This window comes from Staurois parvus, unplaced genomic scaffold (genome assembly GCF_062004578.1).
Source record: "Staurois parvus isolate SC_StPar_1 unplaced genomic scaffold, SC_StPar_1.0 ptg000727l, whole genome shotgun sequence".
NCBI classification, from domain to species: domain Eukaryota; kingdom Metazoa; phylum Chordata; class Amphibia; order Anura; family Ranidae; genus Staurois; species Staurois parvus.
Genome location: NW_028318523.1, coordinates 659,645 through 676,531, shown reverse-complemented (window position 1 = coordinate 676,531; position 16,887 = coordinate 659,645). Strand labels below are relative to the sequence as shown.

Below are 16,887 nucleotides of genomic sequence, written 5' to 3'. Positions count from 1 at the left end.
CACAGAGGAAGCCATTGCTGTCCAAAAAGAATATTTCAGCACGTTTGAAGTTTGAAAAAGAGCACCTGGATATTCCACAGCACTACTGGCAAAATATACTGTGGACAGATGAAACCAAGATTGAGTTGTTTGGGAAGAACACACAACACCATGTGTGGAGAAAAAAAGGCACAGCACACCAACATCAAAACCTCATCCCCACTGTAAAACATGGCGGAGGGAGCATCATGGTTTGGGGCTGCTTTGCTGCCTCAGGGCCTGGACGGATTGTTGTCATTGATGGGAAAATTAATTCCAGAGTTTATCAAGACATTTTGCAGGAAAACGTACGACCATCTGTCCGCCAACTGAAGCTCCGCAGAGGATGGGTGATGCAACAGGACAATGACCCAAAGCATACAAGTAATTCAACAAAACAATGGCTGCAACAGCACAGAATACGCCTTCTGGAGTGGCCCAGTCAGAGTCCTGACCTCAACCCGATTGAAATGCTGTGGCATGACCTTAAGAGAGCGATTCACACCAGACATCCCAAGAATATTGCTACACTGAAACAGTTTTGTGAAGAGGAGTGGTCCAAAATTACTCCAGATCGTTGTGCAGGTCTGATCTGCAACTACAGGAAACATTTGGTTGAGGTTATTGCTGCCAAAGGAGGGTCAACCAGTTATTAAGTCCAAAGGTTCACATACTTTTTCCTCCCTGCACTCTGAATGTTTACATGTTATGTGCAATTAAACCATGGCAACATCTAATGTTTGTGTAGTATTATGTTTAGCAGACTGTGTTCTTCTATTGTTGTGACTTAGATGACATTCAGAGCACATTTTATGCCCAATTCATGCAAAACTCCACGTAATCCCAAGGGGTTCACATACTTTTTCTTGCAACTGTATATATATATATATTTATTTATTTATTTATTTATTTAATTTAAATATTTATTAAATTTTTCATGTTAATACAAAAACCCAAAAAAAGGGAAGTAATTCTCATATAAATAGACATTTATAACATTTCTACCTTTCCCTTACTAAAAATTCTTTTCTTTCCCCTCCCACTACTCCCCCCCCCCCTCCCACCCCTCTTCCCCCCTCCTCCCCCTCTGCAGACTCTGGCCCATTCTATTCTTTTGAGGCTTATTAATTTTTTGTTAACAACCTAGTTCATATTTTTCTATATTTCTCTTTCAATCCTGCTCTTTCCCACTTTTCCCATCTCCTGGAATAAACTCCCATCTTATCTTCTTGCATATGGTATGATCTTTCCATTCTACCTATCTGATTTACTCTATTAATCCAGTCTATCTCCTTCGGTACTTCAGCTTTCCACCAAAACTTGGGTATCAACCCTTTCGCCGCATTCAAGAAGTACCAAATACCTGAATCTTTATATTTATTTACAGATGTCTCCACATTGTGTAGGAGGCACGTCGTTGGGTCTAATCCTATGTCAATTTCAGTTATTTCTTCAATTAATTTAACTATTATCTTCCAAAAGGCCTGGATTTTCGGACATTCCCACCATATGTGAAACACCGTGCCTATCTCTCCACATCCTCTCCAACACTTATTTGAGTTTTCCCCATTTATCTTGTGCTCTACACTCGGTGTAATATGCCATCGTGTCACACACTTATAATTAACCTCAACCTCTCTCATACTAACATTATCGTGTATCAATCTAAACATCTTTCTCTGTCTATCTTCATCAAACCCAACTCCCATATCCCTTTCCCATTTTGTCATAAAAATTAAATTTGTGTTTGTGTCTAATTCTGTGAGTATTCTATACACCTTTGAGATACCGTGCTTACCATCCCTTCTTGTCTCTAACAACCTTTCAAACATATTCCACTCCTGTTTTATTCTTAGGGGTTTCGGTAAATTTCCAATGAAACTTTTCAATTGATGGTGTTTCCACTCATCTATTCTAATAAAAATATCACCCTTCTTCTCTATTAACTCTTTAAGTGATCTCAATTCTCCCTCCACCAAAACATCTCTCAATTGGGTATCCTCCTTTCTAAACCATCTCCCTGATATCTTATTCTGACCCGGGGGGAAGTACTCAGTATTTGTGAGAGGCATTAATATAGAATTAAATTCCCATTTCATGTTCTTATGTAAATTATCCCATACCCTAAAGACATTTAAAGTGTATATACTCGTGCTTTCTTTAATTCCCCTAAACTGTGGTGGAACCCATATCATCTGACTCAATCTTTTACCACTAAGATCATTTTCAATTGTTACCCAACTTTTCCCCTTATGATTAAATGTCCAGTCATATATTCTTGCTAAAACCACTGCCTTATAGTATCTCTTGACATCTGGTAGGCCCAATCCCCCTTTCTCTTTAGTCCTGCTCAATGTTTCATATGCTATTCTAGGTTTTTTATTCTTCCAAATATATCTTGTTAACATTTTTTTCATTATCTTAAAGAAGGCTTCTGGAATTTTAATTGGTACCATTTGAAATCTATACAGTATTTTAGGCATTATTACCATTTTGACTAGGTTTATACGTCCTATCCAGGATGGATTTCCTCCTTCTAGTCTTTTTAAATCTTCCCTGATCTCATTTATCAAGGAGATATAGTTTAATCTATACAAATGCTTAGATGAGGCAGTGAGTTTTATTCCTAGGTATTTTATCTCTTTTTCTCTCCATATAAAGGGGAATTCTTTTTGTAGTTTTTCTTTTTCATTCTTTGGTATATTAATATTCAGGATCTCTGTTTTCGTTGGATTAATTTTTAAATTTGATAATTCACCATACTCCTTCAACAACTTCATTATATTTGGGAGAGTTATTCGGGGATTCCCCACATAGATCAATAGGTCGTCCGCAAAGGCCGCTACTCTATGTTCTATGGATTCTATCTGGATTCCCTTTACCGATCCACTATTTCTTATTATTGACAACAGGGGTTCGAGTGACAATACATATAGCAGAGGAGACAGTGGACAACCCTGTCTTGTACCATTAGACATTCCAATGGGATCTGATCTCTCCCCATTTACCGTGATAATTGCAGTAGGCTCCCTATATAGTTTACTTATCCACTCTCGCATTCTATCACCTATCCCCAGCACTTTTAAGTTGTCCATCATAAAGCCCCAGTCCACTCTGTCAAATGCCTTTTCTGCATCAATTGACAAGAGCACCACCGGAACTTTCCCTTTTCTACTTTTCTGAATAAGCATCAGGGTTCTCAAGCCGTTGTCTCTACCTTCTCTCCCCGGTACAAAACCCACCTGGTCTCCATGGATCCATTCAGGCATCAGATCCCTCAACCTGTTTGCTAACACCTTTGCATACAGTTTAGTATCAGTGTTCAATAATGAGATAGGTCTGTAGCTAGAGCACTGAGATGGATCTTTTCCCTCCTTGTGAATAAGTACTACATGGGCCTGTAGGGATTCTCTCCTCACTTCCATCCCACCTCCCAGAGCATTCATATATTTCTCCAACTTGGGTAGCAGTACTTCACTAAATTTCTTATAGTACTTAACTGTATAGCCATCCGGGCCTGGGCTTTTTCCTCCCCCTGTGCTTCTTAATGCTATTTTAATTTCTTCCTGGGAGATTTCTGCATCCAGGGATTTCAACTGTGCTTCACTTAGTTTTGGTAGTCCCGCATTTTTTAAGTATGTCATCTTTTTTTCATTAATTCCTTCTTGGGCTTCTTTTAGGGGGCCTTGGGGGCTAATATTGTATAACTTTTTATAATACTCTGTAAACTCTTTGATAATCTCTTTATTTGAGTGGACCAACTCCCCCTTTGAACTTTTTATCTTTTCTATATAGTTCCTATTTTTCTTTTTATTCAAAGCTCTCATTAAATATCTTCCTGGTCTGTCTCCCCATCTATATCTTTCGTTTAAAATCCTGTTGTATACTCTTCTCTTCTCCTCATCCATCAACCTCTCTAACTCGTCTTTTTTATCCGATAGCCTCTGTCTCGTATCTTTTGTTATTTTCTTCTTATGGATCTGCTCCAAGTCCAATATTTCTTTTAAGAGCCCACTGACCCTCTCTCTTCTTTCCTTTTTCTTCCTTGCTCCTACCGCAATCAAGATTCCTCTTATGAATACCTTATGGCTTTCCCAGACTGTAGCTATCGATACATCCTCTGTTTCGTTCTCCTTGAAGTATACCTTAATCTCTTTCTCGATTTTCTGGACTACATCCTCATCCAGAAGAAGACCCTCATTTAACCTCCACCCCATTCCTCCCGTCCACCTTCTTCCCCATCCCATTTTCATTACAACCGGGGCATGGTCCGAGAACGTCCTTGTTTCTATATCGATTTTAATCAGATGATCTATAAGTTGATGGTCTATTAAGATGTAATCTAATCTCGAGTATATCTCATGTGCATTAGAGAAGAAGGTATAGTCTCTGTCCTTCATATGCCTTATTCTCCAAGTGTCCACCAGTTGTTCTTCATGCATCACTTTTTTCAGAGCTCTCAGAGACCTACTCCCTTCTCTTTGCACAGAAGAGGTATTATCCTTTTGTGGGTCCATACAAAAATTTAGGTCTCCCGCTACTATCAGGCGACCTGTTTTAAATTCTTTTAATTTTTTCAGCAGACCCTTCATGTACATCTCCGGATTTTTATTAGGGCAGTATATATTGGCTAAAGTACACTCAATCCCCTGGAGTCTACCTTTTAAGAATAAAAACCTCCCCTCTGGGTCAGTTCTTCTATCCTCTAACTCAAATCTCATATTCTTTGCAAAACCAATTGCTACCCCTTTTGCTCTTTTAATTGGAGAATCTGCATAATACCATGTTGGATAGTGTTTGGATTTCAATTTCACGTTTACCTCTATCTCAAAATGCGTCTCCTGTAAAAATACCACTGAGGAGGCCCTATGATGTAGCTCATTAAACAACCTAAATCTCTTTCCTGGACAACTCAACCCATTCACATTATAAGTTATAAACTGTATTTCTTCCATCATTCCTAATTAACTCCATCTCTCTTCCAGATTGCCTCTTCCTCTTTATCCCTTCTGTCATGCAGAGTATTGACCCATTACTTCCTCCCCTCCCTCCCTCCCACCCAACTCTCTCCCCCTCCCTCCCCCCTCCCTCCCCACCCCCTCCCCCCCTGCCATCCCCTGCCCCCCCTCCCACCTCCCCTCCCCCCCCTGGCCTCCTATGCCTTTGGATCATCTTTGACTTTTGATCCCTCTATAGGGGTTCGACTCTACCCATGACCCCTTACCGTCCCCCCTCCTCCCCAATATCCCCCTATCTATTGATTCTTTATTTCCTCTTTTAACCAGCTGCCACTTTCCTGTCCCACCGATATCCAACTCTCCCTCCTCCCCTTCCCAACCAAATATCACTTGTCTCTGCAATCCAAATTTTTCACAAAATTCTTCCATATCCTCCGAGAATCTTAGGACAGCTGTAGTTCCATCCCTCCACCCAATTAAACTTAAGTCACGTCCCCATCTGTATTTCACTCCTTGTTTTTTCATCACTTCCAATAGGGGTTTCAACGCTCTCTTCCTTCTCAGAGTTTCTGCCGTCAAATCTGCAAAAATTTGGATATTTTTCCCACCGTATGTGATATTTGATCGTCCTTTTATCTTTTTCCAAATCTCTTCTCTATCTCCATAGTTGTGGAATTTAACAATTATGTCTCTTGGTTTTTCTACCCCATTTCCTTGTTGATTCTTCCCAATCCTATATACTTCATCCAACTTGAACCTCACCTCATCTGATTTATCCATTACGGAGTTCAAGATTTTACCAGATAGCTCTTTTAGATCTTCCCCATGTGTCAATTCTGGTACTCCTCTTACTCTGATATTATTTCTCCTTTCTCTATTTTCTTGTTCTTCCATCCTATAAAGCAATCTCTTATGTTCTTTTCTATCTTCAATTATCCATTTCTCTAGTTTTGGGATGGTCTGAGCTTGGGCTTGTACCTTCTCCTCCATTTCCTCCACCCTAGTTAACAATTGGCCCAGATCTTCCCGAATCATCCCCATCTCTTGCTTTATTGATTTTTCCAATCCTTTAAACATCTCTGCCATTTCTTTTTTATTAGGTAATTGCATATCTCTTTCCAAATCTCTTGATTCCATACCTTCCATTTGACTATTGTAAACTGGGCCCAGGGAGAGTCTTGGGCTGTTATCCAGACTTATTTCTGATTCACTTTTTTCACTTATTCCCTGAGTTCTTTCTGGGGTAACATTTCCTTGTGACACATACTTCTTAATCGTACCCGTTTGGGTGTTCTTAGGCCCGCTCCCTTTGGTATTTTTACCTTTCATGCTGTAGTTTGGAAAAAATTTTTATCTCTTATTTTCTGGATCTCCTGGTCTTTTACTCCTCCAATCTTCAGACCTGTCCTAGGAATCCCCTATTTCTTTTATTTTCTGGTTGAGTATTTTAGCCACAGTCCTTTTTCCAGGCACCTCGCAATCTAGTGCAGGAACTCAGAGTATATAAAAGTCTAACATACAAAACCAATGTATATGCAGTGTATAAGAGGACCCGCAGGAGGGACCCACAGTCCTCACTCACCCACCGCGCTGGAACTTCACCTCAGAAGCATTCCTCTGTGTTTAAGTCCGCTTGTCTCCTCTTGAAGGGATTCCTAGGGGTCTCTCGTAGTTCGTATAACTTATCCTCCTGTTAGAGGCCCCCTTCGATTAGAGTCAATATGCAAATTAATAGTTAGAGAAAGGAGTAAAGTGGGGGTTAAAATGTTTAGCCGTAAAAAATGAACATAATAGTATATACTTGTGGTGCTGTAAGCTTAGAAATGATATGGGTATGGTATGGGGATGATGTATAGTTGGGGTGGAGTTAGGTTAGGTGTAGGAGGCAAGGAGATGAAATATTTATATATATGTTGTATCTGTTGTAGGGACAGTATGTCCTTTACCCTCCGCCACTTCACCCACTTGCTGAGATGCCGGGCAATCTCTCTCTTTCTCGGAGCTCCCAGAGCTCCTCCACTGCTTCTCATGTGTCTGAGTCAGTCAGTGTCAGCGTCTCTCGAATGTCCCAGCTGACTCACTGACGTCTCCCTGGCAACCCTGCTCCTCCTCCGAAACCACCGCCGCAGAGAGCCAGAGACCCGCTGAAGCCACGAGGCAGCTCTCTCCCGGCTCTACCCAAGCTCCAGGTCAGCCGGTCGTCTCCCAGGCAACCCCTCTCCTCCTCAACAGTCGCCGCGGAAGGGGAGAATCCGATGTGTCTCTCCCCCAGCACCCTCCCGACACTCCGCCGGCTCCGACCGTCCCCGGAGCTCTGGCGATTCTTTCAGGCAGGTGAGTCCCTGTATTCAGTGCAGCTGGACCCTCTAACGAGGGTTCGTAGGGAGATAAACGGGGGGGAGGAGGGAAGGCTCACGGAGAGTGCTAGCCTACACTCTCTCCCGTGCCGCCATGTTCAGGCTCCGCCCCCTCCTCTCTCAGTTATATATATATTTATTGAAATATATTTTTAAATATATTGAATATGGCCAAAAACTGTAGCATTTCAAATATATGTCAATATATTTTGGAAGACTATTTTTAAAATATATTTGAAATATAAATATATATATATATATATATATATATATATACTCTGCATTTTTAAAAATCTATATTTTTTAAATATATTCTTCAGATTCTTTTTAACATATGAAAAAGTCATTTTAACATATATTTCTACATATATTTGTAAAGTCATTCCAAAAATGTAGATTTGTATTTTTAAAGACATACAGTATATTTAAAATGTATTTTTTAAAATATTTTTCATATACTTTGCAATAAAAATGCATTTCAACATGCAGTGTATATATATATATATATATATATATATATATATATATATATATATATTTTGAAAAATATTGAATATGGCCAAAATTGTAGCATTTCAAATATATGGCAATGTATTTGGGAAGAATATTTTTTTAAATATATTTAAAATATATTTTTCTTCCATATGAGTAGATACACTAACAAATTAAAGCCAAATTCCAATTCACACTTTATAAATTACAGCAAACAGTGGTTTTCCTTTTGGGTTTTGATATCCCCCATATATCAGACTACAATACTACCACACCTCAAATTGTGTATTCTTAAAATGTTTTTGATGACTCCCTTGCACCTGACGAGGTTGTAGATTCTATAACCAGACTGCTTTACATAGCATGGAAATGAGTTGCCCCAAAATGGATCTCCTATGATTGTGGAGTGGAAAAACCAAGTTAACACTGTTATCTCCCATGAAAAGCTTAGATACCAACATAGAAATTGTACGAGAGTATTTGATAGACTCTGGAAACCTTGGCTGACCTTGCCTGGTCTCACTCCATTCCATATGATTTAAGACAGGCTACTGTCCCTATGAATGTGAAGTCACTTTGTACACTTAAAGCCCCAATATCACTATACTAGAGAGGTCTTACAGTACTATAAGTCCTATGTAGAAGATAAGTAATTTGGTCAAATTGTGCAAGTTTAGGTTTATGTGATTGCATATATACAGGTTCATGCTCATACAGTGTACTCCTCTTATTTGGAACAAATAAGTGAATTGATAGATATAATTTCATGTTGCATTACTATCTAGATTATTACTAAACGAGCTAATGTTGTTCATTACGGGTCTCCTTATGCTTGCGGAAAATATTACTGGCTCTGTTTTGGCTACTCGAACCGTCACTGTAGGTCTGACTATATTGCTTAGCTTGTTCATAAAACACCGCTTGTGCTGTTGTGTGTTCAATATTCAATTTCAATAAAAAAGATCTGATTAATGTGGAGAGATGTCAGGTAACAACTTATGTTTGTATTTTCTAATATGAATAAACCCCTTCCCCAGTGGCGCTGTGAACTCTAAATCAAAAATGTAAATTCATTAGGTGGAACTCCAAAAAAGTCCATAAATCCATCAAATTATGTGAATTGTCATAAATCCATCAAATTATGTGAATTATCATAAATCCATCAAATTATGTGAATTATCATAAATCCATCAAATTATGTGAATATCTCTTTAATTAATATGTTTATTTGTATGTTTGTATCTTGCAGGGTCTTGTACTGACGAGGCTTGGAAGGTACAGCCTAGCTGAGAAGTTTCTACGGGATGCGGTTCAGATTCAGAGCACATCACACGATGCCTGGAAAGGGCTGGGGGATGTTTTACAAGCACAGGGGAAGCATGAAGCTGCTGTAGAATGTTTTATAACTGCACTAGACTTGGAGTCCAGCAGCCCGATATCCCCATTCACCATGATACCTCGTGAACTGTGAGGAACCCTTCAGAAACTGGAAACTTCCCCTTATTTAAAGCCCACTGTTTTGGGGGGATGTCCTCAGGTTGAATTACCCACCATCCTCTTTTGTATGGGGGATTTGGTGATATCTGAGTCCCGGCACCAAAGTGCTCTGATATGAGTGTGTATGGACATGTAGTGAAATGTGAGGTCCCATTTACCACCAGGTTAGAGTTTTAATTCAATACAAAATATGCTATTAAATCAGAAATCAGGTGGACCTCTGAACCAACGTATGTGCCTTTTTTAAAGCCCAACTCCAAACCAGTTATTTAGAGTATTTTTTGATAGGGTGGGGAAAATTTCTTTCAGGTTTTTATGTGAACCTATAGGGTAAACATTCCCTTATTTTTGAACCTCCTCACACAAGGACAAGAAATTGAGCAACTGTTTTCAAAAACATGTTCTAATTATTCTTTGTATTACTGTTGGTGTCCCAGTTGGAGAGATTTTCCATCATTTCCTGTCCTGATAGGAAAGACAGGAAGAGAGTTGAAGTCTTCCCAAATAGCAATAAAAACCCAAAAGGGGATCTAACTCTTTTTTGCTCTAATTAAAGCTAAAACAATGTTCTGATTGGAGTTGGGCTTTAGGAGTTCTATTCATGCTTATATCAGATGCTGTCATAAAAACCAAAGTGTCCTTTTATACACGACTAGGTGAGTTTCTAAAAAACTCAATCAGGGAAGGAATGGGCTTGAGACAGGGGGGCAATTGCCCCCAGGGCTAGGACTAGTAAGATACTATATGTTGGGCTGGCGGCCTTGTGTGGAGATACCTCACTTACTATACTTCATTCAGACATAAGTCAGAGTGGAACATGCAATCGGTGTCATGCTGGGAATTATTTATTAACCTGCTTCCTCTATTCGGAGCTGTGATCGCAGCTTTTGGTAGAGTGAAGTCTTTCCTTGTGGCTCCGAAATGTCAAGGTGTGTCACAAAAAACAGATCATTAAAAAAAAAAGACTTTTCATCAGGCCCACCAAGCAAGATACACTATGGAACACTTTTCATTGTAGACTTTCTTGAACCCAAATAAGTCTCTCATGACCATGAAAGTGCTAGTTGGTTCTCTTTGCCCTCCCCCTACCCCCAGTCCTGAACGTAATAGATGTGAAAAGTTGGCCACAAAGGAAAACACACAAAACAAAGGAAGTTTTTACTAAAGAGCAATGAGTCTAAAACACATTGGTGCTTCGTCTATATATTGAGTTGTCTTTCATGAGAAAATTATAAAATAGGCTGGTGGATATCCCAATGTATTTTTTGTGTAGTGGGACACACAATATGCACTCCCTTTAACCAGGGCTCTGAGTTATATTTATGATTAGATGAACTGTACCAACCACATTTAAAACCACCCACAGCAATCTTTAAAATATAGTGTTTCTAAGAGCTGCCTACTATTCATAATTAAAATGTCAGGTAAAAGGTGAATTCTGATCAGTGGTTTTAAGCTAGTGGTTCACAAGCCAGATGCAGCCCTTTGCTTGCCTTTATCCCACTATTGAAGCACTATTCTCCCACTGACACAAACAATGAGGTACAGTTCCTTTCACTAACACCAATAGTGTGGCATATTTCCTCCCATTGACACCAAGGATGAGGCACTATTTCTCCCACTGACACCAATGATAGGGCAATATTCTTTTCACTGACACCAAGGATGAGGTGCTATTGCTCCCAGTGATACCAACAATGGGGTACTATTCCTCCCCCTGACTCCAACAATGGGGCACTATTCCTCCCACTGATTGCAACAGTAGAGCTCTATTCTTCCCACTGACTCCAATAATTGGACACGATTCCTCCCACTGACTGCAATGACGGGGCACTATTCCTCCCACTGACTTCAGTGATGGGGCACTATTCCTCCCACTGACTTCAGTGATGGGGCACTATTCTTCCCACTGACTTTAATGACGGGCCACTATTCCTCCCACTGACTCAAACAATGGAGCACTGTTCCTCCTACTGACTCTAATGATGGGGCACTATTCCTCCTACTGCTACCAACGATGGGGAACTATTCCTCCTACTGCTACCAACGATGGGGCACTGTTCCTACCAGTAACTTCAATGATGGTGCAGTATTCCTCCCACTGACTTCAACGATGGGGCACTATTCCTCCCACTGACTCCAACGATGGGGCACCGGTCCTCCCACTGACTCCAACGATGGGGCACTATTCCTCTCACTGGCACCAATAATGGGGCACTATTCCTCCTACTGCTACCAACGATGGGGCACTATTCCTACCAGTAACTTCAATAATGGGGCACTATTCCTCTCAGTAACTTCAATGATGGTGCACTATTCCTCTCAGTAACTTCAATGATGGTGCAGTATTCCTCCCACTGACTTCAACGATGGGGCACTATTCCTTCCACTGACACCAATGATGGGGCACTATTCCTCCCACTGGCACCAATAATGGGGCACTATTCCTCCTACTGCTACAAATGATGGGGCACTATTCCTACCAGTAACTTCAATAATGGGGCACTATTCCTCTCAGTAACTTCAATGATGGTGCAGTATTCCTCCCACTGACTACAACGATGGGGCACTATTCCTCCCACTGGCACCAATAATGGGGCACTATTCCTCCTACTGCTACAAATGATGGGGCACTATTCCTCGCACTGGCACCAATAATGGGGCACTATTCCTCCCACTGATACCAATGATGGGGCACTATTCCTCCCAGTAACTCCAACAATGGGACACTATTCCTCCTAGTAATACCAGTGATGGGACACCTTTGCATCCTGTTTGGAGTGTACTCTGCTTTAGTGAATCAGTCTAAATTTGCTCACCAACTGCCTCTATATAAAACTATTTCATAACAAATTAAACATTTCTTGCAGATAAAAAGGACACAGAGGGATTTATTTACTACAGCTGGAGAGGGCAAAATCAGGCTCACTTCTGCATAGAAACCAATCAAGTTCTAACCTCAGCTTGTCCAAATAAGCTTTGGCAATAAATATATAGATAAATAATAAATCCTGGAAGCTGATTGGTTTCTCTGCAGAAGTGAGCCTGATTTTGCACTCTCCAGCTTTAGTAAATAATAGCTACAGTGTCTAAAAACACATTACATTGATTACATGGACTGTTAAACTGACCATTTTCATTTACACAGACTTCACATTTAATGCCCAGTTTTACCTTTCTAGTAAATTTTATATGGTCAGACAAGGAGGAGAAATACATTTTCTAAGTAGAATTTATGACCTATATTGCTCACTTATGCTTATACGCGTGTTGAAAAATATTGAGTGTGTCTAATGGGAAACGCTCATGTTTGGCTCGTTTCCATTGGAGACCAGTAAACACAGCCCTATATGGAATGCTGCGTCGTTATGTGCTGAGAGGTGTTAGAGGAGCATTCCATAGACATGGCTCTGAGCAGGATCCCCTGCCTTGTTACAAGGTAAAGGTGTGCTTTAAAGAGGACCTTTCACCTGCTAATCCTCATCTTTAGTACTCGTGTATATATATTCATTTTGTTTTAATGCTCAGGGCTTTTGTTACATTTAAGTCAGATAATTCTGAAAAAATGAGAATAATTACTAGTATAGTACATACATGCCCCCGGAAAAAAAACCCTTCACCTAAATACTTTGGCTTTGTGTAGTATGTCCTGTTTATCCTCCTCCCCACAGCCCCCTGGTTACATAAGGCCCCGTTCACAGCTGAGGCTTTAGAATTTTCATCTGGTGCATTAACAGAAGCGTTTCAATACTTGAAACCAGGGGCGGACTGACCATTTGGAAACTGAGGCACTGCCCAAGGGCCCGGGGTCAGTAGGGGGCCCCATGAGATGCCCCTGGCACCTTTTTCATAGGCTTTCTTGAGTTTGAGCAAGGACATGGTCCCCATGATCCCTTATTGCCCGGGGTCCCCATGAGTTGTCAGTCTGCCCCTGGTTGAAACTATGCAAGTTTTTCATCAATATAGGCAGATTCTTGCCTAGGAACTAGCTTTCCGTAGGCTACAAAATAATAAAGACGAGTGCTCAAGTCTAAACACATGAAAAAGCCTGGAAAACATCCAAAGATGCTCAGTGTGAATGGGGCAATTGAACTGGCAATTCTTGGCTGTCATTTTGACAGCTGGGACTTGATCAGTGTCACAAAAGTAGCTGTTGCTTTTCCTGTGTGAATGAACACTAAGGTTGGCCATACATTATACAATTTTGTTGATATTTTTGGTTTAGATTCAACAAAAACCATATAATAGGAGGTCAAACCTAACAACACTTTCAGTTGTATCCAATTAGGCAGCCTCTTGTACTACATAGTTGAAGGTAAATCTAAAGGAAATTGGGCGGAAATTGGACAGAAAATTGTATAGTTTATGGCTAGCCTAAGGCTGGCCATACATTATACAATTTTCTTTGGAAAATTGCTTTAGACTTACCAAAAACCATATAATATGAGGTCAAACCTGAACAACACTTTCAATTGTATCCAGTTAGGCAGGCCCTTGCACTATATAGTGTAAGATAAATCTAAAGGAAATTGGGCAGAAACTGGACAGAAAATTGTATAGTGTATGGCCAGCCTAAGGCTGGCCATACATTATACAATTTTGTTGAGATTTTTGGTTTAGATTTACCAAAAACCATATAATATGAGGTCAAACCTGAACAATATTTCCAATTGTATCCAGTTTGGCAGGCCCTTGCACTACATAGTGTAAAATAAATCTAAAGGAAATTGGGCAGAAACTGGACAGGAAACTGTATAGTGTATGGCCAGGGGCAGACTGACAACTCATGGGGCCCCCGGGCAATAGAGGATCATGGGGCCCCTGTGTCCTCACCCACACCCAAAAAACCCTATGAAAAAGCAAATGAAAGGTACCAGGGGCATCTCATGGGGCCCCCTATTGACCCTGGGCCCTCGGCAGTGCCCGAGTGCTCAAATGGTCAGTCCGCCCCTGTGTATGGCCAGCCTACTATGCAATTTTCTGCAGAATTTTGCTTTAGATTTACCAAAAACCATATAATATGAAATCAATCCTAAATGACACTTTCAATTGTATCCGATCAGGCCGGCCCTCGCACTGCATAGTTGAAGGTAAATCTAAAGGAAATTGGGCAGAAATGGGACAGAAAATTGTACAGTGTATGGCCAGGCTTAGGCTCCATGCACACTGGGCATTTTAATAACGCTGGTAACATTAGCTGTGTAAAGTTGCGTTAAAAATGTTTTTCAGCGTTTTTGTACTAGTGTTTAGTGGAGTTTTGCCATGTTTTTTTCGCATTTTTTAGAGTTTTATTTGACCAAAAAATATTTTTTTTTGATAAAAAAAAATAATTCCAAAAATGCTGGCTTGCGTGATTTACCGCATTTTGCCATGTTTTTCAGTGTTAGAGCGTTTTGTCATTTCAAAAGTTCAAAAGTGTTTTTGAAAATGTAAAGGACTATATGTCTGGAATCGGATTTACATCCACGGTTTTTATTTTTCTAGGTTTAGGTCATATTAATAAATAATGATTACAGCTAAAAAAAACTCCTAGAAGCCCACTAGTTCTGGGGTTTTTTTCCAGTCAAAAAACGTTGATTGCAGTCTATGTGTGTGTGGGCACATAGGATAACATGCTGGGGGGTTTACTGGCTGTAAAAAAAAATGTCAAAAGCCCAATACAGCCGCTGCAAAAACTTCCCGTGTGCATGAGGACTTACAGAACAGTATCTTCAGTGCAAGTGAGAGTTACAATGTAGCATTATTTCTTCTCATTATTTGTTATTATTTCTTCATTGTAACTTCTCAATTTTATTTTGAGCAAATCAATGGGGAAAGAAAGCCTCAAGCGAGCCCCAAAATCTATGTGCAAAGCTTAAACAGGGCTATGGCCTCCTACCCAGGGGCGGATTGATCATTTGGAAACTCGGGCACTGCCCGAGGGCCCGGGGTCAGTAGGGGGCCCCATGAGATGCCCCTGATACCTTTTTCATAGGCTTTTTTGAGTTTGGGCAAGGACACAGGGGCCCCATGATCCCCTATTGCCCGGGGGCCCCATGAGTTGTCAGTCCGCCCCTGCTCCTACCCCAATCCCATGTGACAGCACTGGACTAAGTGTAGCCATTCGGCAGAGGGGAGCGAGTCACATGCTCACCCATACTCAGAAATGCAGGCTAATACATTTTGCCCCCTACATCCGAATACAATGGCAATGACAGAACTAGAGGGGGCTACCTTTTCAGACCAATCAATCAATAAACTCCTTCCCTTCCACTCCCACCAAAAAGTCACACTTTCTCCCTAGAAAGTATACAATCCAACATATCCTTTTTGTGGTAAACCATATAAATCCCACATAAAACACAAAATTAAAATTCTACAAATATAATCAATTTATACAATCAAAATAAATACAGTTTTCTTCACTATTTTAAGAGTGGTTTTGTGTTTTTGCACAGAGTGAAGTACATATATTTAAAAAGATAATACACTATGAATTTTTCCTTTTCTTTTTTTTTGAGGTTTTCATGGAATATTTAGTATCAATTTCCTTCTAACTGGATTGAAGTGAAAATTTGGGACTTGGATATTGGACACATTTGGATTCTGTTTTATTTTATTTTATTTTATGTGATTTTGGGACACAATTGGGAGTGAATTTAAATTGGACACAAATTTTAAGTTTAACTGTATTTATTTTGATTGTATAAATTGATTATATTTGTAGAATTTTAATTTTGGGTTTTATGTGGGATTTATATGGTTTACCACAAAAAGGATATGTTGGATTGTATACCTTTGCAGACCGCCTTTTATAAAAGCTAGCTGCCTTGCTTTCTCAGGCTTCAATACTTTCAAAATCACAGCCCCAGAACAAGCAAGTAGTTGAAGTGAAGCCAGATCTCTGCACGCTTGTTCTCAGGGCAGATTTTTTCATGGTGACAACAGCGGATCGTTCCCGCACAATGTGTGTTGAAATCGCCACTTGTCATCCCTTTATTGGAAGCCTGTGTGACAGGGTGACAACACAGGAGAACAATTGGTAGACCAGGACAGAGCATTGTCACCTTATAACAGGAAGTGCCTAAACAAGGGCCTTCATGGTAGATTATCAAGAACTCTTTTACTGAAAGTGGTAGATTACAAAAATTTCAAAAGTTCAAAAGTGTTTTTGAAACAGGCCTATATGTCTGGAACTGGATTCACATCCACAGTTTTTTATTTTTCTTCATTCAGGTCATATTAATAAATAATGATTACATAAGGGCAGGGAGTCCTGGCTTTAAATGCTCTATAAATAAACGTACACAGGGCTCATACAAGCCCCATTGAATGCTTCTTCTGAACACAGAGCTGATGCAGTCTGAGATCACTAAACATTTGAGTTTCCATACTCACAACTATCAGTTTTTAAGGGAATATATGAAATGGAAAATGACCCAAAAGTGTGCGTATATTCATCATGGCAAATGCATAACAGTCAATGATAAACATTTAACCCCTTCCCTCCCTCCCTCCCTCCCAAAAAACATATAATAGGAGGTCAAACCTAACAACACTTTCAGTTGTATCCAATTAGTTGAAGG

General features: G+C 40.1%; 1 protein-coding gene across 1 annotated transcript in view; it reads left to right on the top strand.

Moving 5' to 3' along the window:
* The window catches only part of TTC7A (tetratricopeptide repeat domain 7A), a 592,416-nt gene extending 582,037 nt beyond the window's left edge, over positions 1-10,379 (top strand). The window contains exon 20 of the mRNA XM_089653910.1: positions 9,075-10,379. Within this exon, the coding sequence (XP_089510036.1) occupies positions 9,075-9,296 (222 nt within the window). The 3' untranslated portion in view covers positions 9,297-10,379. The remainder of the gene's footprint in view (positions 1-9,074) is intronic.
* The last annotated feature ends 6,508 nt before the right edge of the window (positions 10,380-16,887 follow it).